Source organism: Cryptomeria japonica, chromosome 8 (genome assembly GCF_030272615.1).
Source record: "Cryptomeria japonica chromosome 8, Sugi_1.0, whole genome shotgun sequence".
Classification (NCBI taxonomy): Eukaryota; Viridiplantae; Streptophyta; class Pinopsida; order Cupressales; family Cupressaceae; genus Cryptomeria; species Cryptomeria japonica.
Genome location: NC_081412.1, coordinates 15,593,676 through 15,616,828, shown reverse-complemented (window position 1 = coordinate 15,616,828; position 23,153 = coordinate 15,593,676). Strand labels below are relative to the sequence as shown.

At 37.7% G+C, this 23,153-nt stretch overlaps 1 protein-coding gene across 1 annotated transcript in view; it reads left to right on the top strand.

The window, feature by feature from the left end:
* Positions 1-23,153, top strand: part of LOC131048800 (uncharacterized) — a 240,750-nt gene that overhangs the window by 164,120 nt on the left and 53,477 nt on the right. Inside the window, exons 11-12 of the mRNA XM_057982872.2 lie at positions 6,261-6,400; positions 7,488-7,781. Of these exons, the coding sequence (XP_057838855.1) occupies positions 6,261-6,400; positions 7,488-7,781 (434 nt within the window). The remainder of the gene's footprint in view (positions 1-6,260; positions 6,401-7,487; positions 7,782-23,153) is intronic.

Here is a 23,153-nt window from a genome sequence, read left to right as displayed (position 1 = left end):
CTGTTGTGCCAGCGATGCCTGTGCAAGCTACCGGGGAAGATGGTTCATCAATCGATTTACTACCGGGCTCACCTCCAATGCTGTCCACACGACGCTTGGTGGGATTTCCGCCTCCGTCGCCTCTCGTCGGACGTGGGTCTGGATGGCTACTTGAAGCAGAATTGAAAATTCTCTCGTTGCGGTGTCTTCTCCTGTGTAAAGTTCTGTTCGCGCGTCGTCGGCCTCTGGGTTTATTTCACCAATGGGTAGGCCCATCGTGTCCGTACGCCATCCGCGTCTTCCGTTCTTGAGTACGTCTAGGCAACAACGCCAAATGTTTGCCCTCTTGGGTGAACAACTTAAAGCATAAAGCACGTAATGCAGAATAATGCCATAGATATCAGACAAGTATAAGAGATGTTATTCCATTCATAAGCAGTGTGTTGCAAGTTACATTCTAAAGTATATAAAGATACCGAGGGGATGCGAGCGCCAACCGTCGCACCGCAACTGCCACCCCTCGGTTGCCAACTAACCAAAACAATTACACATAATTAACTAGTCGTATTTTCGTATACAATAATTTTGCCAACACAGTCCAAACACCTCCCAAATATTCCCTCATAAATTTCCTATCACTCTAAATGAAAAAATAGATGCACTTGGGAGATTCCGAGCCCTTATTCTGAAGTATAACCTTATCACCATGAAAAAGCAAAGTAGCACAATTAGAAAGACTGAAATGTCGTTCTCTCTGAGCTGCAAATTTGTCTTCAAAAGAAGAGTTCACAAATTAGGCACTGATGTAGATTCTGTCACAAACCCACTCCCAAGATGAAGAACTAGGGTTTCGTCCAGCCCCTCTATCAATTTGCTGAAGGTTTGCGTCCTCAGATATTCAACTAATGGAAAGCATCAGTCAATTCATCAACTCCATAATCCCAATCTCCAATGATCATACAATGAGGCTCAACCTCTATTTATCTTTTTTCTCAATACGTCTCGAACTTTTAAAGGATTCTAGAAATAATATTATTTTATTTTAGTGACTTTATAATTTAATATTTTATTTTAGTCACTATTTAATTAAATTAATTAAATATAAAGTTACTTTTTAATTTTGAGTTTATTTAATGACTTTATAAGAAATTAATTTAATTAATTTCTCCTTATTTCTCCACTTAGCCAAAAGGCGAAAACTTCATAAGAAGCTGAGAAAAATAGGGACATTACACATTAGAGATACAAGTGTTCGAGGAGATCAGACCATCCAAGGCTTGCATTGCAACATGGAGAAAGACTCATCATCATAAAAAGAAGGATATCGACATCAAAGGTCTAGACATGAAGGAGAATGAAGGTAGTGAATGAAAGTAGGCAAGCATGGCAATGCAATTGCAAGTGGAAGAGTAAGAACAATGCATTCAATATCAAGATGGTCAAGCAATGAGAATCAATTGCAAGGAATTTTATGACATTAGAAGAGACAAGGAACGCTCCGACAGGGAAGATGGCATCAAAGGAAGGACATTGCAAAGTGAGTATAGGGATCAAAGTTCATGGGTGCAACATGAAAGGAAAACACATACAATTCACTCTTTCAACATTACACTTCAAGCTAGGGAGGTATACGCAATACGAGGATGCCATCTTGCTTCATGAAGACAAATTTCACCACATAGAAGAGATCGAGGGCAATATGAAGGACTTGAATAATGTGACCTAGGACACTTCAATGTAACAAGTATGAAGGTCAACACAAGGAAGGAAAATTTGACAACCTTGGATTTCCGAAGATCCAAGGATACTATCAGTATAGGAGGTGGATATCTGAATGAGGATTTCTTTACAAGGAGAAACTCTTACATGCAAATTCATATACATGGAGATACTTCCTCACATTATAAACAAGGGAGTAATCCAGGAAAGGGAATCTCAAGATCGAAGAAGGTCAAGGATAGTCAAGATAAATGATTCCAAGGTTAGGAAGTGAAACACATCCAAGACGAACGAGTTTCCACACAAGATAAAGAGAATGCAAAGGTGATCAAGGCGGAAGATAGTTCCAAAAGAGTTAATCAAAGCTAAAAGATGAGGCAATTTGGGAATATATCCCACCATCATCTCATACATCAGGTGCTTGGAAATGTTGAGTGTTAAGAGATATGCCTTGATCACAAACACTTGTGATGAGTTACAAAGGGTAAGTTGAGGTGGCGCCTAGTCATCACCACCCAATGACATTACTCCAAGTCAAGGCATCCAGATTCAATGCACTTACTCATCTATCAAGGATGATAACTACCACATGGAGGCACAAAGTTCAATGTACCTAATCCCATCATCCATTGGTCGATATTCAAGGAAGGACATGTGTCCTATTTATTTCAATTTTATCATTGGTCAAGCATTAAATGCTATGTAATGAGTGTAACAACCCCTAATTAGGGTTTCTATCTTTCAATCTCGGCCATTAATTTGAACTTGATCCTAGCCATTCGATTGTATTGAGAGCACTATATAAGGCTCCACTCTCTCATTTGTTAAGGTTAATAATAGGTGAATAGTTCAGTAGCAGACAATAATTAGATAGCAACTAGAGTAGAGTAGGAGGAGAAGGCAAAAATTGTTGCCAAGCTTGTAAATAAACATCCTTTTCAATGAATTTATGGTGGAATGTGTTGTTTCTTCTACATAATTGCATGGTTTCTTGTTACATCCTCATGCTAGATGGTGTTGATTAGATGGATGTAAGCTATTGTGGATGATTAATGGTGAAATTCATATGTTCACACTACTAGTATTTCGCTGATTGTGATGTATCTTGCATGGTCAACTGAACTCTTCATAAACTTAACTTCGATTGCTATTTGCTCATGGATGCATTTCCTTGATGGTGTCTATGTTGTTGGTGGCAATTTGAATATCATAAGAATATATTAGAAGATCACACTAAGCTTTGTGGAGTTGTTGCTTTGCATGGCAAAGCAAAGTCTAGTAGAATTTCATTAAATCATTCTGTAATGTCCCTGATATAATTAAATAATATTAATTATTTTATGGCCCTAAATTTAATAATAAAATCTTTCGGGCCCCTTTTTATTTTATTAGTTAAGTTATGTCGGCCTGTTTGTAACCCTTCGAGAAACTTCCTAGAGCCCATATATATGGCCGAGATAGTCATTGTCGTAGGAGGGAATCTGGTATCTTTTCTTGTTTGTGCGAATTCCAGTTGGAGTTCTGTTGTCCACCATTTCAGAGGTGAAAGACCCTCCCTACTTGGTATCCGCAGTTTCGGTGGGATTCATCCCTCACCCTATTCTACTTCTATTTGGAGTGTGTAATCTGTTGTGCGAATCTTATCAATATAATTTCTCTTTTTATGTTCGAATCTTCATCTGAGTCTCTTGTGTTTGGCATAACAATAATCCATTCCACACCTCTATGCAACATCGAACTGACGAAGTATCCGGAGGGCTCTGAGGGTGGAATTCGACGGGTATTCATCCACTGCACTGACCCCTACTGTACACCCCGTACGACCAAACAACATCTACCGGTGGGTATTCACCCACTGTACGGCCACTACCGTACACCCCGTACGGCCGGACAACATCCACCGTACGATATTCCTAGCCACCGTACGGGTGACCAATCACCATACGACACCAAGCCATCGGGTGACCCCAGTCATTGTACGACTCAGCCACCGTACGGGTTCACTCAGACCACTCCACCGTACGACATACATCCTCTATACGGGCTCAGGACATTACACATTCATAGTTTCTTACATTCCTAGGATAATACTAGCTTCATAAACCCTATCTCTTTTGCCTTTTGTTTTAAAGTCAAGTAAATTCCCAAGTTCTAGCAGCCTTCAAGCATTCAAGTATCAACATAAGTCCCCTTTGTGATTCCAGCAAATCTCATCACAATCACTAAGTCTATCCAAGAGCACGTCAATACCTGACATTCAGAACCTTGGAGTCATCCCATTTGATCACATGGTTTAACACTTGCGAGGATTTTGTTCAAGAGAGGTTAGAATAGGTAATATTTTATTTTGTGTTGTATAGTGTATTAAAACACATCAACATGTTGGAGCATAATTGTTTGAAACATATCAACTTGAGCCTAGTCACATGATCCTAACCCAAGGCCCCCAATCCATTGGCATTCAAGAAATAGAAAGTGAGGCATATCCCTTGCGAAGACAAGACTGAGAAGTAGGCTAGAAAGAGAGAGGACTTGTAGATTGAAGAAATGAAACCTAGAAAGAGAACCCTTGGTGGTGTTGAAGACCGCAACTATTGTTTTATTGAGGTTGACTACTGGGAAAGATAACCAAACTCCAAAAACATGAAGCTAGCTTTGTAAATTGTTGAGGGAATGAGAGAGGAAGATAATATCATCTGCAAATAGTAAAATAGCAGTCACAACATGGTGAGTAATGAAATTATATTGATGTCTTCGGAGGTGTAGTTTTGCGGTTAAAACACTTCGTTGGTGAAGCGGCCACCAAGGTTCAAATCCCTGCTTGACCATTGTGCTGGCAGGCCTTGTGTCTTCGCTGGGCCATTGTGCTCGCGGGTTTGAACAAGTGAAGTGTGGGCATGAGGTTCCCTGTTTGTGGCCTTATCGGTTCATAGCTCCGGGTCAAAAGCGTTTCACGTGGAGCCGGAGGGTGTGTCATGCCATCACTGCCAATCACGTTAAAAAGTTTACCAGGCATTATTTAAAAAAAAAAAGAAATTATATTGATGTTCATAGGCGATGAAACTCATATGTAAGTTACATCTTGATACAATATACAATTACTAGAGGAGAGCCCTTGGAGCTGAAAATGTCACAAAAACTAAATATAAGAAAGCAAAACAGAGGGAAATTCTTCTTGTTGAGAAGTTCTTAGATAGATTTTTTGTGGAACTTGCAATTATCCTAATTTTTTGGTTGGCAACTTATTCAATATTTGATTAATTATTTGTGTTGTTTTAGTATAACACATTTGCAGCACAATATAAACTTTTCTTCCTAAAAGTGCTTCATGCCAATAGAGACACTGCATTGTTAGATTCACCAACTGATGCATTATAATGCTAGAATTTGGAATGACATGTTCTTTTTGTATCAATAACATGCTCTCAATAATTTAGGTTTCTTCTTGTTGAAATAGTGATTTGACTGTATGGAAAATTTGAACCAAAGGAAAACAGAAGACAGAATATAGCAGTGCCTTTGTTGGATGAAGTTTATTATACATTATAACGGAGATATGTTAGTAATTTTTATATGATTTCTGGATTATACAAACTATAAATCTCTGGGTCTGGCTTTATTTGACATAGTCCGGGCCCATGGTTATCTCCTTTGTTGATTGCTAGAGTGAAGTATCTGAAGAAAATTGAGTTGTTGAGGACCCAGAGGGCCCATGGTTATTTCCTTTGTTGATTGCTAGAGTGAAGTATCTGAAGAAAATTGAGTTGTCGAGGACCCAGATAAGTCAAATGAATACACTATTGAGAATAGATAGCTAAATTGTTTTTTCTGCTTTATTTAGGACATTATTCCTGGCAAAATACTAGTAAAGAACCAAGTGCCAAAACTATATTTAGGAAGTTTAGAAACAACTGCCAAAATCCTAGTTCCAGTTAGTATTAATGTCGTGCTGAAGAATGGTAGCTGTTGATGCTGGATAGAAAGAATTGTGTGAATCGTTCAAGAAAATATTTGTAATCAATACCAGCTTTGATTGAATCGAAGATCTATGGATTGCAAAATTGTATTGAATAGACCAATCACTGCCCAGAGGGGTCTGCAAAAATGACATGGTTACGTGTCCTTTCTCATATGTGGTTACCTTTTGAATAATTGTGATCGGAAAAAGAATGGGGAGTTCCGGTGGTGTATATGTTGTCGCATTGGTATTCGTATAGATGTGGTATATGCTAATGACTAAAACTGTTCACATAATTTTTAAGGGATTGGAATGATGATGAATTGCTTGAATTCTGTTTCCTGGTGTTAAGTTTCATACGGCTCTATCACCCAGTAATGCATACCACAATATGATTTTACAGGAGAAGCGACTAACCTCTTCATGTATTTCTTTGTCTCATATAAAAGGTTTTATTGACAAAGTTCAAGAATTAGTTGCAATTTGGTTGTGTCCTTTTTCCATCACCCAGGGTAACTCTTGTAGATCTTGTACTTAGCATGCATAAGAAAAATTTATGCACATCATATCTTTACAAATTGTAATTTGCAATTATTTCATGTAGGCAGCGATGGTTGGCAAGCTGGTGGGATTCTTGGAACCCAAGCTGGTTTAGATGTTGTAACTGTGAGATCAAAACGAAGTTCCCTTGTTACAAGAGGTTCCAACTTCAGAAGTGGATGTTTATCATCACCGGGTCCCAAGGTGAGATACTATTTATGGCTGATCAATGTTGACTAATCATGATTTTTTTAGCAGAGATATCAAGCTAACAGGTTCGATATATATAAAATCTTAACAATGGATGTTGAATACTTTGTGCTAAGATTTGAATTTTGCATGAAGTGTGGAAGAAGCTTATTTACTTGAGAACTTGGAATGAACACAGATTATGTAGCTGTACAAATATGATGCACAACATTTAGTTTAATTCGTTACCAGTATATAGTTTGCATGAATATTAATTCTTATTAGTACAAACTTCACTGGGAAGTGCTCTGATAATGCACAACATATATGTATTGTGTTTGGACAGGTTTTTATTACTATGTTACCCGGGGACGCGTCCCCGGTATTTTTTTCAGCTGTCCCCGTCCCGGGGACAGGGGACTCCTAGGGGACGTCCCCATAAATTCTGCATATAGACAATGAATTTTGACAATGAATTCTATAAGCAATTTGACTTTGACTCTCAATTTAACACAAATTTGCCATAAGAACTCTATTAGTTCTTATATGTTAAGGTTCTATAATGGATATGTGCATGTTTTATCCATGTTTTCATATGAATATTTTAAATTTCCCTATTTATTTTAATTTTCCCTACTTTTATATAGCCGTCCCCTAGCCATCCCCAAAATTGGCCAAAAAAATCACCGTCCCGGAAACCCGTACCCCCGTCCCCTGCCGTCCCCGTCCCGGAAACTTGGGGTAACATAGGTTTTTAATTTAAATTTAAACATCATACATAGAGATTTTCTGGAAAAACCATAGTAGAGAGTGATTGCCATTCAACGTATGTGTTTAATTTTCCCATGTACTTTGAGTGGCACATGATATCTACTTTTAGTAACAACTAATTAACAATTTTTCATGGCTTGATCTAATTAGTTCAATTGTAGAGAATTGCACTGTTTGAAAATAACTTTTATTCTAACTCTTTGTCATGTGTATTTTATCAATCACAGTTTGTATTAGATTTTGATGCCTTATGCCTATTCAAAGATTTCTTCTGCAGCTGTTTAGATTTTGATTTTCTTACAAATATTGCTGAAACAACATATTTATCCAGGCATTTATTTCTGGTGCACGAAAACGATCTTGTATTGGAAATGGAACTACACTTCATCCACTGGTTGAGAAAACGAGGGAAGTGAGCTCCTTGAAGACAGTAGACACCAAAGAAACAGTTGATGTCAAGTGTGATGTATCTAATCCTGGAACAATTCAATTGGAGGTATTGCAAATGATAAAAAAGGGCATGGCTAATTTAGAGAAAGACATTCCTTGGATATGCTTCCAAAGAGTTTGGAGGAAACAGCGGTCTCCTTGGTATAAGGGGCTAAGAGAATCTACTACTCTTCAGGTTTGGACTTTATGATCCCTTCATGAAGACACTTTATTCTGTCTGTGGATATGGGTTCTAGATCATTTATTTAGTGATTCACATGATGGTTTCTGGTAGGATTATCTTGTTTTTTCTGCTCCAACAATGGCTCGTGAAGTTCACTTGCTTTGGTTTTATTTCCACTTTAGAGCACATTTAGTTCTTTAGGTCCAATAACCTACCATGGGGAATTTAAAGCACAATGATAAGACAATTTCGTGAGATTTGAGATAGAGATCCATTTACTTAACCCAAGCTGCTGCCCCTGCACCCAAAACAATTTAATATATTTTTTTTCTAAGAAGTATCAAGCAGTCTTACATAATATTGAATCGTCCAGTCAAGGAGAAGTATTCAACAAAATCTACATTGCTTACAAAATTGATCTTGTTGTTCCTAAAATAGCCAGCAAAATGATCAAGCAAACTACAAAATATCTAACATGTTCATTACATCAAGTTTAAATCATATGAGACCATCAGCTGTAAATAATGTCTTCCTCAGGTTGACTGGTATCTCCAATACTATCTATCCAGTCTGTCCATCCTAGGTTCCCTTCACACCATATCAGTATCTTGCCCCACATCATTGGGTCTGCATAAGGATGAGTGACTGCCTCTGCCACAGGGATGCCTTGGGTCTGCACTGGCTGACTTCTGTTTATATTTAGCTCTCTCATGAATTCCTCCAAGCCGATCTCAAAGGGAGTCTTCTCTGGTGAGAACCTGGACCAAGTGAATCCATGCGAGATTTCCGATGTGAACATCATAGCCGCTCCATCCCAAAGCCATCTTTCAAACTTCTTCTTCTTGATTCTGGTCACCACTGTTGCCTGCACATTTAGATCATGAAGGATGAGTCTCCTGAGAGACTCAGTAAGATTCCAGCCACTACCATTAAACATGTTATCATTCCTATATTTCCAAATAAGCCAAAGTAATTCAACAGACAAAATAGACCAGAAAAGGTTAGCCTCTTTCTTGAGACCCTGGATATGAGCAGTTGCAATCTCAAAAATGCTGACATTTTGTCCAATACCAATTCCAACAATATTCAAATCTCTTTTGCAAATAAACAGTCAAAGAAGATGTGAAAGACAGATTCCGGAATTCTGCAACAAGAACATATATTGAGATCACCATTAGAGGTAAGGATGGGAAGCCTATGTAGGAGAAGAAGCCAGCCAAAATATCTTTTCTTAGGAGCTATTGGTCTGACACATATAGAGTCAAAAAGTTTCTGCCACTGTGCATTAGATAAATTAACATTCCAGCAAGAGTTAACATGAGAGGAGATATCCATGTTGTCAACAAGAAAAGCATGGATTGATTTAGCTTTGGAATCAACAAGTAGGGATCCATCTGGCCATTTGAAGGAGCAACATTTATTGGGCACAACAGAGCAGGGCCTGGGAAGGCAAAGAGGGGCAGAGGCTGATATGAGCATTGTATAGGTTTTCTTGTGAGTGGGGGGGGATATCATACTTGGAGGCAAGATCATCCCAGCCCAGCAGATGTCCATCATCCAGAATATCAGAGATCCAAAGAACCCCTTTATTAGCCCAAGACTTGGCCGAACAGCCTTGGACCAGGGCCAATGGCCTCCATTGTACTTGAGACTCCACCAAATAGAACGCTCTCCACAAATACTTCCATCATCCCAGACCAGACCTTTGCACGAGATGAGTCCTCTGACCACTTCCCATGCCCTCCAAATTGATTTGAAAACAGGAGACCCAACAGGTTTAACTTGAAATTCACCAGAAATAATATCACTTATGCTAAGTCCTTTCCATTTGGGGCTCTGCTTGGGGACAGCCCTACTAATGTTATGTCTGATCAAAACCTTCCATGGTTCTTCTCCCCTAAGAGCTTTGACTATCCATTTAGAAGCTAGTGCAATCCCTAGCCATCTTAAATCCTTTAAGCCAATTTCTCCCCTGTTCTTGCTCAAAGTGCACCAACTTCCATTTAACAACATGTTTCTTTCTCCCTCCTTTTCTATCAGACCAGAGAAATTCTCTGATGATCTTTTGGATATAATTAAACTGATAATTGCTGAATAGTCATGAAGATGTATAATAAATGTTGTAGGAAGATAGTATCTTTTGACAAACTTGAACCCTCCCTGCAATGGTGAGGTAGTGCTTATTCCATTTCCTTAACTTTTTATCAATTTTACTTCTAACCCATTTCCAAATAGCTTTCAGATTGAGCTCTACTGCAAAAAGTATACCAAGGTATCTAATCAGTTGGTTAGGTCCTCCCCAGCTGAAGGAGTATTTATTGAACCAAATTGGGTGTAATGTCCCCTACTAGGTTTAGACATGTTTTAACCATAATCAATCTATTTCAATATACTTATGACTCATGTTAATTACATTTTAGATACTTTATTGATACTACCACTGTTTTAAACATTGGGTTTTACTTACTATATTTAGGTGCTGGTAAAAGGGCAGAGAGATCTGATGCATAGCAGATCTGGTCTGCCACTGTTATGGAATTAAGTATTACTGTTATACAATATTGCAGTCTTGGTTAATATTGTTATCAAATTTTATATACGAACATTATTGGGCTACATACCACCCAAAACAAGGATGTTACTGCCTGTAACTTAATAACAGTTCTGATCTGATCTGATTTGATAGATGTTGTCATATAATGTCCCTCTCTTCTCCTTAAATATTTATATATTTAATATTTTTAGTTGTATGTAATTGCTAATTTTATCCTTTTCATATTTGAAACTTCTTTATACCTTTATCTCTTAAAGGTCACACCTTTTGAAGAATCACCTTATTGAAGAGTCATGTCTTGAGTTGTCCCTAATGGATAATGGCGATTCTTGGTATTTGTTAATTCTTATCGATGTTAACATGATCGCCGAACATTGCACCATATTATATATTTTCTTGGACTCATTGATATTTATTAATCTAGTTGATTGTGTATGGGTAATATGATAGGTCGATAGCATGCAGTGGTGGTCAATTGTTAGTCTTTGATACTTAGTCAATCCTTTGGATGCATCCATAATATATCCATATCGTTGTTTGTTAATTGATACATGGGTTAATGCAATATTCAATCTTTCATATACAAAGATGATGAGAGTATATAAATTTATTTTTTATTTGAATATTTCAAGAACATTATTAGTAATAAATTTTAATAAATATTAATTAAATAATAATATTTAATAAATAAATAAATTTCAAATAATCATTTGATGGTAATTTTCATATTAATTAATAATAATAATAATTTTATTTAGGATACATATATATATATATGGAGGGGACATGACATTGGGGGTTGTGTTGAAATATAGCTAGGTCGTATCCCTTGAATGGGCCGACCTAGCTTGGTAAATGTTTGATGGGCCTACTTATGTGATTATATTATGTAGCTTGTGAATGTTAAAGGGCAGGCCCTATTTGGGCGCTCAACTTGTGTAACTTGTAATTGGGTCTAGGCCTAAGTGGGCATTGTAACTTGTGATTCATGTTGGGCCCTAAATGGGTGATATAATGTAACTTGTTGATGTGATAGGGCTGACCCTATAATGTGTAACTCGTCATTATTATGGGTCAACCCCTATTTTGTGCGCCAACTTTAGATGCCTTATAAATTTACTGTAAAGGCCGACCTAACTCAAATAAGATGTAAAAGCTCATATATATTCAAGGCAATGCAAACATCAACACAATATATATACACACTTAGCGAATTACCTCTGCAAGGTTAGTGAACTTCTATTGTATGTGATCTGCAATTTCCTTCATTGATTAGCATTCGTGATCAGCAAATCTAGAGCTGCACTCTAGGGCAGTGAATGCTTATCAGTCAACGATTTGTCTACTAGGCTGGGCGAAGATCTTTTGAGCTGCCGAATTTGCCTTTGGTCTGCTTGAACATATCAAGGCTGCCCAACGGCTGTCTAAGTTTGACAACGATCTGCACATCACCCTGACTTCCAGATTAAGATAAGTTTTGCTATAGTTGATTTATGCCCGAGAAGGGTAAACTTGTAATCTGCTTAATCAAATCAGATTTGAGATTATTGTTGCTGTGTTTTTTCTCCAAGAGGGAGGTTTTTCCTATTAGAATTCTAATTATATTTTAGTCACCTATATTTAGTTCCTTGTTTAATGGGTCATTTAGCTTTTAAGCTTTATTTAGCGTTTAGCTTTTTAGTAGTTCACTTTAAACGACTTGTTCTTAATTTAGAACGTCGTCTTGTAATCTCTATATATACGCTTGTATATTGTTGAATACATTATCTGATTATTGAATCATTCATTCAATTTATTTTTCATGGTATGAGAGCATGGAAATTAAAAATTTCGAAATTTTTCATTATTAAAATTTTTCGAAGTTTTTATTGAAGAGATTTTTTTAAAACTGTTTTTTTTTTTTTTAAAAAAAAGAGCAGATTTTTTTTGCAGGTTGAAAATTTTCCTAGGGTTTCTGCAATTTTCGACTAGGGTTTTGACCCTTCAGTTCAAGTCAAAATTTTATTGTGGTTGCAGATTCTTGGTGGGTTTTTTGAGACCTCAACTGAGTCATCGTTAGATTTTTCTGTGCATCGTTTTCCGTGCCTCAAGTTTTGAGCTGTTGGATCTGCATTCTGTTTTCAGATTCTTGGTGGGTTTTTCAAGAGCTTTTCTGGGTTGGTCTCATATTTTTTTGGGTGCCTCGTTTTCGGCACCCCAATTTTGTGCCAGTAAATTTGCCTTAGAATTTAAAAACAGTTAACAATTTCTGCTATTTCAGTGGATGTTGGGATTTTTGCTTTTTTTTTGGGCACCATTTAGGCTGTTTTAAGTTTGCAGAAAATTTTAATTTTTGGGTTTCTTCCAAACCTCGAAATTTGCACCTTGGAATTCGTGCTAGAATTCTCCTATAGTGTTTCAAATTTTTTGTGCAGCTGCTTCTATTCTGATTTTTGAATCAGATTCTTTTGTCTCATGCTTTCACTAGGTTGACTTTGTTCAACCTCCATTTTTTGTGATGGCATCTTTGACCAACATCATGTTGGAACACAGTCAAAAGTTCAACAACTACCACAACACTTGGAAATAGTGCATGTTCACGATCTTTGAATATCGTTGCCTTGATTAGATTGATTTAGGCCAGACCTCGTCTTACAGGTCCCAGGGTTTTTACGATTTTGTCTTGAAAAATTGTCTATCGGTTTTCTGATTTTTTCCACAAAAAATCATGGGAGGGTTTTCACGATTTTTCCCTCAAAAATTGTTCGCAGGGTTTATAATTTTCCCTTAAAAATTATCTCATCTATAATCTGCGATATTTGCGTAAGATTTTAATAATCTGGGTTTAATCGTTTTTTCCACAAAAACGATGATTTGTAACCTCAGATTTCTTGGTTTTTCGATTTTCTCCTCAAAATCGTAAATTCTCTTTTCGAGGGTTCCTATTTTAGGGTTTGCCGATTTTTTCCTCAAAATCGTGCTTTGTTGCAGTTAGTTTGGGTTGCACCTGGTAGGGTGAACATCTGCAACCGTGGTATCTTGCAATCAGTTTTGGAGTTGGTACTTTTCTGCAAAAGGGTTTGCCGATTTTTCCTCAAAATCATGGTTTCAGGTTTCAGTTTAGTTACCCAACGTCAGGTTGGATGGATTCTGGTATTCTTGGTCATTAACACTTTTCAGATCCAGGGAGGGTCTCCACCGCAACAGAGTGTTCTTTTCATTTGTGATCAAAAGACCCGTGTCTTCTGTAGGGTAGTTAGTAGATAGAATGACCTTTAAGGGAGGGTATTAGAATATTTAATTATATTTTAGTCACCTATATTTAGTTCCTTGTTTAATGGGTCATTTAGCTTTTAGTTAATTAGCTTTTAAGCTTTATTTAGCGTTTAGCTTTTTAGTAGTTCACTTTAAACGACTTGTTCTTAATTTAGAATGTCGTCTTGTAGTCTCTATATATACGCTTGTATATTGTTGAATACATTATCCGATTATTGAATCATTCATTCAATTTATTTTTCATTCCCAGGGTATCGCTGTGTTATGTGTGTATTTGTGTTTTCTTGTTCTTTATTGTCAATCTGATTGCTAAGTTTAACATAAAACTAATAGGTTGCTCATCCCATCCTAGGAGAGTAAATTTAGCCATTGAGATCTTGCTACCAGATGCTTCACAAAAGAGCTCTAGTTTGTACAAAAGTGCATTTAGATTTTCTTCTTTCAATTTAGTGAAAATTGTAGTATCATCTACAAACTGGATGTTAGAGAGAGTGCTTCCATTGGGTAACTGTTGTGCGAATCGCACACCCATCCCCGTCTTGGACAGGGACCCCCCAGTTTGTGCCTTTCTGTCCTGTCCTGAAATTTGGTTAAGTCTGGAATGTCCGGATATCTCGAGTCCTCCGTCTAGCATCGAAGAATTTACAAGGTTCAAGAATTTGATTGAGAATCAGTTTGGTCTCGAAGGGGAGTTATGCTTGGAGAACATGCTGTCACCTTGGTGGTGCAGAATTCACCGCACCCCACATTCAGAGTTCACCTGCTCGCTATGCATAGAAGCAGTCAGTCAAGTCAAAGCCCAATTTGGACTACCGGAAGAACCAGAGGAGAGCATCACCAGCAAAGTGTGGAGTGCCTACCTTGCTGCAGACGAGTATAGACGAATGCAAAATCCATGCAGCGCTGCACTCCCCAATGGTGAAAGGATAGAGTTGCCAATTGCTAAGCAAGATGGATCGGTCAATCAGACCAAGGCAGCAAATGAATTTGTTATCCCCGCAACTAATGAGAACAGTGTTCAAGAGGACGATCAAGGGAGCTTTGTGGATCAGCCACAGGTTGAAGAACAGTTTGCAGCAGCCCCACAAATGGACGATGCAGTCCAGGAGTCTATTAAGGATGTTTTTGAGAGCCAATCAATCAAAGAGTCTCTGCTGTTGGAGGAAATACTAATAGAAGTACATAAGGCTGCATTGTTCATATAGCCCAAAGATTCACCAACGGGCAATGCGCCTCTCTTTCCTGAGTTCGAGTTCGGTTTCAAGACTAATTATCAGCCTACGCAACCCAATGAAAAATCAGATGTTGATTTACATACACCAGACGCTATCGAGATGTTGCACCACCAATGGCGACCTCCTGATACAGCTGTTGAAGCCTTCCCACCGCACAATCCACCGTACAAAACTCTGCATGACTCGGAAACCCGCCAGGTTGTTTCTTTTCCTCCTGCTGTTAATTCTGAAAATTTTCCGTTTAATTTTGAAAATGCTAGAAAAACAACCTGTAAATGGATTAACCACGGACCTAATGAACTCCCTCAACTAATAATTTTGCCCGATGTCCTGGTTAAACCTGAGAGTGGCCAACTGAAAATTTTCTTTTCAGAGTATAAAGACTAACCAGCCAAACTGAGAACTGTTCCCACTGCCCTGTTATTGCTGCATATACTGAGAAATCACCAAGGATCGGGAACACATGCATATAGTCCGCCTTTTGTGCAGTCGGTCTTTTCTTGTACATAGTTAGTCTAGGTTTTATTTCCTGTTTTGCGAATAGTTTGTTTTCTATTTTAGCTTAGATTTCCCCGTTTTCTGCTTTAGTTTAGTTTGCTTTCCGTAGTGTAGGTGTCCTTTCGGAAGGGTCTGTCTCCCTGTCAGTTTTTGAAGGGGTTTGTTTGCTTTTCCCAGCTTTGGTGTACGAAGTTGAATTTTTTTTTTTTCCAGCTCATTTCTTGGATGCTGACTTTGGTAGAGTGCCTAATTGACGGTTGCCCCCGTAGTCAGTCCATTTTGGTTTAAGGCTTAGTCAGTCTAAAAATTTAGTTGCTTACTGCGTCTTGTCGCCAACGTTGTGTTCACTGCACTTTTAAGTGCTTAAAAACGCTTAAGTTTGTCGTTTTATCAAAGGGAGGTCACTGCAAGTGAAAAAAATTTTGAAGCTCTGCTTCAGCGACCACTGTAACGCTCAATCCCACGTAGGCTTTACTGCTTACCAGCCAAGGTGAAAAAGTGAAAATAAAAGAGAAAAATCAAAAGAAAAGAAATTGAAAAGCAAAGAAAGATCAAATTGCTTGGCTTTGGGAATGCAGACACCTCTGTCGGTTTTCAAAAAGAAAATTTATCGGAAACAGAGCAATCTCTGTGAGCTTACAGGCGATAACTCCGTCGGGGCTATAGACGCTTGCTGGCAGCGGGGCTCTATCCAGGTTGCTTTTGGAGTTAGAGTCGCTCTACGTAACTTGCATTAACTAAACAATGATATCTCAACCTTCTTTAGGCTTGAATGAACTTCACTGCACACACTCGATTTTTCAAGGTTGGTGACTTGATTCAGTTTGCGACCTCATTTTTACTTTGAATCTGTCTTCTGTCATTTGGGTTGTTTTGTGGGGTATATACCAGAGATTCTCGGGTTCGATCCGGATAGTCATCCTTGAAATGTTCAAGAACATTTCCCAGCCGAGTCGCCATTTGTTGTGCGAATCGCACACCCATCCCCGTCTTGGACAGGGACCCCCCAGTTTGTGCCTTTCTGTCCTGTCCTGAAATTTGGTTAAGTCTGGAATGTCTTGATCCTGAAATTTGGCTAACTCTGAAAAACTGAGGAAACCTCCAAAAACTAGAATTTGCAATATAACTCCTGGAGGGCCGAAACCACTCTCAAACATCCTGAAAGTATATATGGAATATAACTTAAAGTATAAGAATTTCTTATACTTAAATGTTATATTCCATATGCTCAATTTCGGACCCTGGGGCCGAAATTTCTAAATATGACAAAATCGCGAAATGTTTAAAACACGCCCCAGGTCCGAAGTTTAAATCGTGAAACGTTTTAAAACAAGATAGTGCTTTGCTCCGAAAAGTCACTTAAGTTCTTTTCGGACCCCTGCGTTTAAAGTGAATCGCGAAATGTTTAAAACGCACCCCAGGTCCGAAGTTTAAAACGCAAAACGCCTCCGCCCCCCGAAATCAATTAAAACCTTATTTTCGGACCCCAGGCCCGAGGTTTTTCAAAAGGGCGAAATGTTTTTTAAAAAAAAAACGACGCACTAGGTCCGAAAGTCCGAAAAGGCACTTAGATCCATTTTCGGACCCCCCAAGAAAAGTTTAAAGTGCGAAATCTTTTAAAAGCGCCTCCAGCTCCGAAAGCGCGAAAGTCCATTTTCGGACCCCTGGGAAAGGTAAAACGTGAAGTCCCATTTTCGGACCCTAGGGGCGAAATGTTTGAAAATCGCAATTTTTGCAAAATATATGTAAGCTCCGAAATTTGCAAAACGCATTTCAGATCCGAAATTCGCCAAAGCGCTTCAAGCTCCGAAAAACACTTTAGATGCTCATTTTCGGACCTTGGGGAGAAAACTAAAAAACGTGAAGAGCTGCAAAGTGGCCCTTGGGTCCGAATTTGCCTTTAAAATTTGCGAAATATATGTAAGCTCCGAAATTTGCAAAAGGATGGCAAAGATCCGAAATTCGCCTTAAGTCCTCAAAATCGGACCCATGAGCCAAAAGTGAAAGGTTTTGAAAATTCGCAAAAAGTTTAAATACTCCAAATTTGCAAAAACGCCAAAGGGTTCGAAGCTTTTGCAAATTTCAAAGGTGCCCTCCGTTCTCCAAAATTTACCACAAAGCATGAGTTAGAGTTTTAAAATCTGCAGAAGTTCTCCAAACCTCCAGAATCACGCCATAAACCCATTTAAAACGCCCAAGACTCCAAAGGTAAAAACACGTAGAAGTAAATCGCCCAAACACCATCAAAACCAAGGATCAGATTTCACAATCGAAGAGAAGGAGAAGCATTTTCAAGATACATCTCACGAAGAGCTTCTCAAGCCAGACGTCGTAATTAAAATTAATGTTTGTTAAAATTAAATTATTTAATTTTTCAAATTGATTTAATGAAATGAAATTGGTTGATCGCAGGACGTCATCGAAGAACCAGGAGAAAGACCTGAAATGCAAATCGAGGAAGGATCGTGATTCAAGGCCAGGCGCTGAAGATTGGAAAAGAAAAGATGCAGGAGCGCAAGAACAACCGAGCATTGGGAACCGTGCCGTTGAACAAAGATGAAGTCCACTGGCAGAATTGGAGGCAAAAGGCAAAAGAACACTCGGTCTATGCATTCTCGAGAAAAGAGACACAGATGGATTTAATTCAAGGAATTCAATTCCTAAAAGGCTGAAACTGCTTTATTGTAAACTACCTATGGGTCCTGTGCAAGATATTTTTGTGGATAACTATTCCCAACCACCAAGAAAATTGGATAGGCTTGAATTAAAGCCAAATAGTGGCAGGTAGTTGAGATAGTTGCTGGTTGGATAACTGAGAATTAATTCGGCATTGGTCAACGCTGTCAGCTTCTGGAAGACAGATCAGGACCCTTGGATGCAGTCCATCCTGGCCTCTGATTCAAAATTGTAATATCTATAAAAGGCAGAGGCCTTTCTTCTGTAAAGGGTTAGATTGTTAGAGATTGAGAGATTGTTAGATAGTTAGATTTTAGAGTTAGAATAGGTTAGATCTTAGCAGTAGCATAGAGATGCTGCTGAAATTGTTGTAATAGGCAGATGAGATCAATATATAAACATTGATTTGGTGTTTATTGTCTTGTTTTCATCCTGTTTGCATGGTTTCTTTCAGCATTTTAGATAGATCTTTATGTTTTGGGTGTGCAGTTATTTGATAGATTCGGGCTCATACCACTGAGGATATGCTGATTGTGTATCCTTTTGTGTGGTTAACCTGAGCCTTCGATTGTGCTTAGTTCAATTGCAGGTGTTCGTCTGAGCTGCGCCAAAATTGGGTGCTTAGCCGTGCGTCTCCTATCTGAAAATCTTCCAAGTTCCTTTGAAGATTGCACCGTTCCTGCAAGGTTGTGAGCCATTCTGGCCAAGCAGGAATTGGTTATGTTGAATCTGTCTACCCGCATACCCGTGTTGTTAGTTTTAGATCTCCTAAACCTTTCCTTTTGCTCTTTATTGCGTAATTCGAGAATCACAGTAGACTAGCTTGTTGCAAATCGTAAGTCCCCTTGTGTTTCCAGCATAAACACATCAAGCCACTGAGAGATCCCGCAGTCAAGACCTGACAAAAGAAACCTCGAGGTAGTCTCCTTTGATCAAACTTAGAAAACAACATTAGAGACTTCCTTATCTCAAGAGAGAGTAGGATAATCAGTCGGCTATTCTATTCTGCGTTGGCCGTATGGAGTTTGCAGCAATGCGATTTCATCCACGTCAACAGAACACTGAGTTTAGAATAAACAGAGCAAACTCAGATATTTGTAAAATTAGTTGATGGAATTGAGATATTTGAGAATATAGATGTTTGTGTGGCATCAGAGACATAATCCTAAGGTTTAGAAAATGACCAATATTCATACTATTGACAAATTGTGGAGATAATGTATGTCAAATGATGTCATCTAATGAATCATTTTTGAAGGCATGAGATTTGACTAAGAGGCCCTTTAAATCACATAGATGGTAAGGTGTAATTATATTCAATCTAAGGAACACATTTTTTGCTAATGCATGTCAAATCTTTTCACTACAGTTGTTCAAAAACCCTCTGTGAATCTCAGGCAAGATGGTATACTCAAACTTTTACGGTCAAAAACCATAATTAAGAGGTCTTACTGTTTTAGTGGCTGTTACAATGTATCAACATATATTTGATATATTTTTGTGCTTCTTTACTTCTCAGTTCTCAAAATACATCAAGATTAAGCACAAAATATTAGTTGAGCCATTTGACAAAAAGCTTCTTTTTCCTGAATTGTATAGCACAATGCATATAGAATAAGCTAATAAACATTAGCTCAAATGTGTTCTTTCTGCATTCTACCTCATCTATAAATCTTAATATGCACATGATCAAATACAACTGAATATAAAGAGCATCCATGCTTTTGACAAATTGAAATGGTGGCAATGCCATATAATGAATAAATCTTAGCAGACACAAATTCCCCTTTAAGGGCTTTTCATGACAGGGCTTTTTATTTCTCATAAAAAGCAAAATGTAATTATATTTTATCCAATGCATTCTTTACTTGCTATTGCACAGTGACCAATCTCAATATAGTTATCAAGTGACAAATCTGACTTAAGTGACAGCTCTCTGTTCTCGTAAGTTGTGTACCTCGCTACAATAATCTGCTCTATTTTCAGTCATAGTTCCATTTGGCAATTATTCTTATAATGAAATCATTCTCATGAGTTGCTTTCACTAACAACGCACATAAGTTCTAGTAATTTAGATTGTTGTCCCCCAGATACTCCTAGGATCTTGATTACCCTCTCTGAATCTCAGGCAACTTGTTGCACTCAATCTTTTACTTTTGAAAACTGTGAATCACAGGCTTTAGTACCAAGTCACGAAGCATCAACATATTCTTGATAAGGATTCTGTGCTTTTCTCAAAACTTATATGCATCACACAAGATTAGAAACATTATATATCTACAAGCTGTCTAAGCCATTTGACAAATTGTTTAGTTTTCTTCACTTCTAGAACATAATTCATCGAGAATACCTTACCAAACATTAAAACAAATGTATTTCTCTTTGCATTAAAACCTTACCTGTAAATCTTAGGATGTCCCTGATTAACCATGATCAATAGCCATGCCTTCCAAAAATTGAGGATGATTTAGATAACTAATGTATCACAGGTTGATACATTATTTCACTTTGTCTTTTCTACTCTCATTAAAGTTAAATGTGTCACATTTAATATGACATATTTTACTTGTTCTTGCATATTAAGCCACTTCCAATTTTTAAGAGACCCTCTCTGAGTTAAGGGAGGATGTTTTACAGTTTACTCAACCTCTAGAAGTCAAAAATCCCAAATCAGAGCTTCAGTGCCTAATCACAAGACATCAACATATTGTTAATAAAAAATTTATGCTTCTGTTCCTTCAACTTCTTAAAAGGATCTGTGGAGATTAAGTATGTCATTTACTGACAAGACTATGGATGAGCCATTAAACAAAATGTTTTCCTTTCTTGATTGTAATACATAATTCATTGAATTCCTTAGTAAACATAAACCCAATCATGTTTCTTGCTAAATTTGTCTTAGCCAAAAATCTTACAAGAACTGTTGTCAGTTACAAATCAAAATTATGAATCTTAATATAGTCATCCCATATCATTACTCTATACATTACTAAAATGTGTTGATAAATATAGAAGCCTCCAATTCGCTTGGATCTTATTTTAAAAATATTAAACAAGTGTTCAGTGTGAGATACTGCAAAGAGCTTTACTTCCCTCATGATGTCATAGTATCATCCTAATTTCATCCAAGACAAGGTCAGAATAAATATTTGGTAAAATCACAATACAATAGTGAGAAAATGATGGCTATCCATACATTAAACTTCCATTCATAGTATATGGATCAGTTTCTATAAAATATTTTAAAAATTTGCCAGTGTTTATGCCATCTGGACACTGCCTCCTTATATGCACATTCTGCTGTGGCACTCGTTTTGTAGACATCTTCCATGGACCAAATTGGGAAGGATTTACGAGGGAAAGATTTGTTTGATGTTGGTAATTGTTCCTGCCATACAACATAATATCCTGAATCCTACAGGCAACGCACCCCTATGCCTGGAGAAATACATACGATGAGCTCATAAGCTATAGGTTCTTACCTTTATTGAATTTCATTCATGTGACACATGAACCCAAAGACACTCATAGGTATAACCATATTCCAAGTCAGTCGGGCATAAAAATTATCATGAACTTTTTAATCACACAGTAAAATGCTCTCACATAATTACATAGACAGCCATCTTAACAAGAAGCAAAATCACAGATTACTAATATTACTTTCCTACTCAATCAACCCAAAATCCCAATGAACATATCCAAAATGTGGCATCTAAAAAGGTGACAATTTTTATATGAGGTATGCAATGATGAGCAGGACTTGAGTAGCTCCTAACAAAAATGAATCTCTCTTTACATCCAGGGTAAGTCTCCTACATAAGATATTGAGAAGTTCCAAGTACATCCTCTTGCAGAAACCCTAAAGTGACAAGCAGGGATTCATGTAGCATACAAAAAAATTATCATCAAAGCATGCTCATTATTCAAGAAAGACAAAATGAAAAGAAAGAAAATAAATTATATTAATGTCCATGGATGACCAAACATAGGTCAATGGGACTCGAGCACTTCAATATAGACCAGAAAGTTATAGGAGGAGAAAATCATAGACAGGCCCAAAATGATAAAAAACGAAAACAAAAATACAGTATAATTGTGGACAACCAACACATGGTCAGGAAACCAATACGAACAGCCGAGTGGGGGGAACAAGATCCCCAACGAGCATGTGCTGAGTAGCGTAGGAAAGATAAGAGACAAGTCTCATCAAAATTCTCTGTTCACGCCTGAAAAGGAGGAGTGATTGGTGTCATCATAAATCGATATGAAAGTACAAATATAAGATCTAATAGTGCTCATGTCTAAGGCTAGGAGACTGAGCTGTGGGATGATAAGAGGAAGCAAGGCACAAACTCTAGAATCACACCTAACATTTCAAGCCTTAAAAACCTAAAATGCATTTTAATACAATTAAAAAGTTGATATTTGGGACATGGTAAACCAGAATTGAATTGTAGTCAAGATATAATGCTTTTATTATATTTTGTTAATATGATTGGATCTAACTATGTATTAATTGTTTGTCACCTTTCGAGTAGATACAAAAGTTGATTGATGGATGATTATGTTCTCATGGCAACGATCAAGTCTTTTAAATGGCCTTAGCATAGTCAAATAAAGGAGTCAGATCCTTAGCTTACCATCTCTCATCTACTTCTCTAATAACTTCATCTATGAAAAAAGATATACTTTCACTCGTTTGTTTGGCATGCAATATCATCTCTAACATTAATTCAAGTATTAGTTTTATCAGATAGAAGAGAAAACATTTGCCATCATATGGTCCATTGTTGTCGTACGGTCCACAGTCATCATATGGTCAAACTTCATGCTCCTCATGCAACCTTCCTCATCCTACTCTGTCATATGCCCAACATTAACTTGTCACCATTGTACAGTCTGTCCAAAAAAGGGTTTTCTGTTGATGCATGTAGCTAGGTCGGAGCCCTTCTAGGGTCGACCTAGCACACCTAGCGTGTGTATGGCCCTGCCAGCCGTAGAAGGCTTAAATAATTTCTGTTTAAACATGACCTATCCATATTGGCGCCAACCTTAAGTGTTGTATTGTCGTTGTAAAGCCGACCTAAGGTAAATGGGAAGGCTAGAGTTTCACACATATGTAACGACAATCTCATTGTTCAAAAACACACAACGAATTATCTC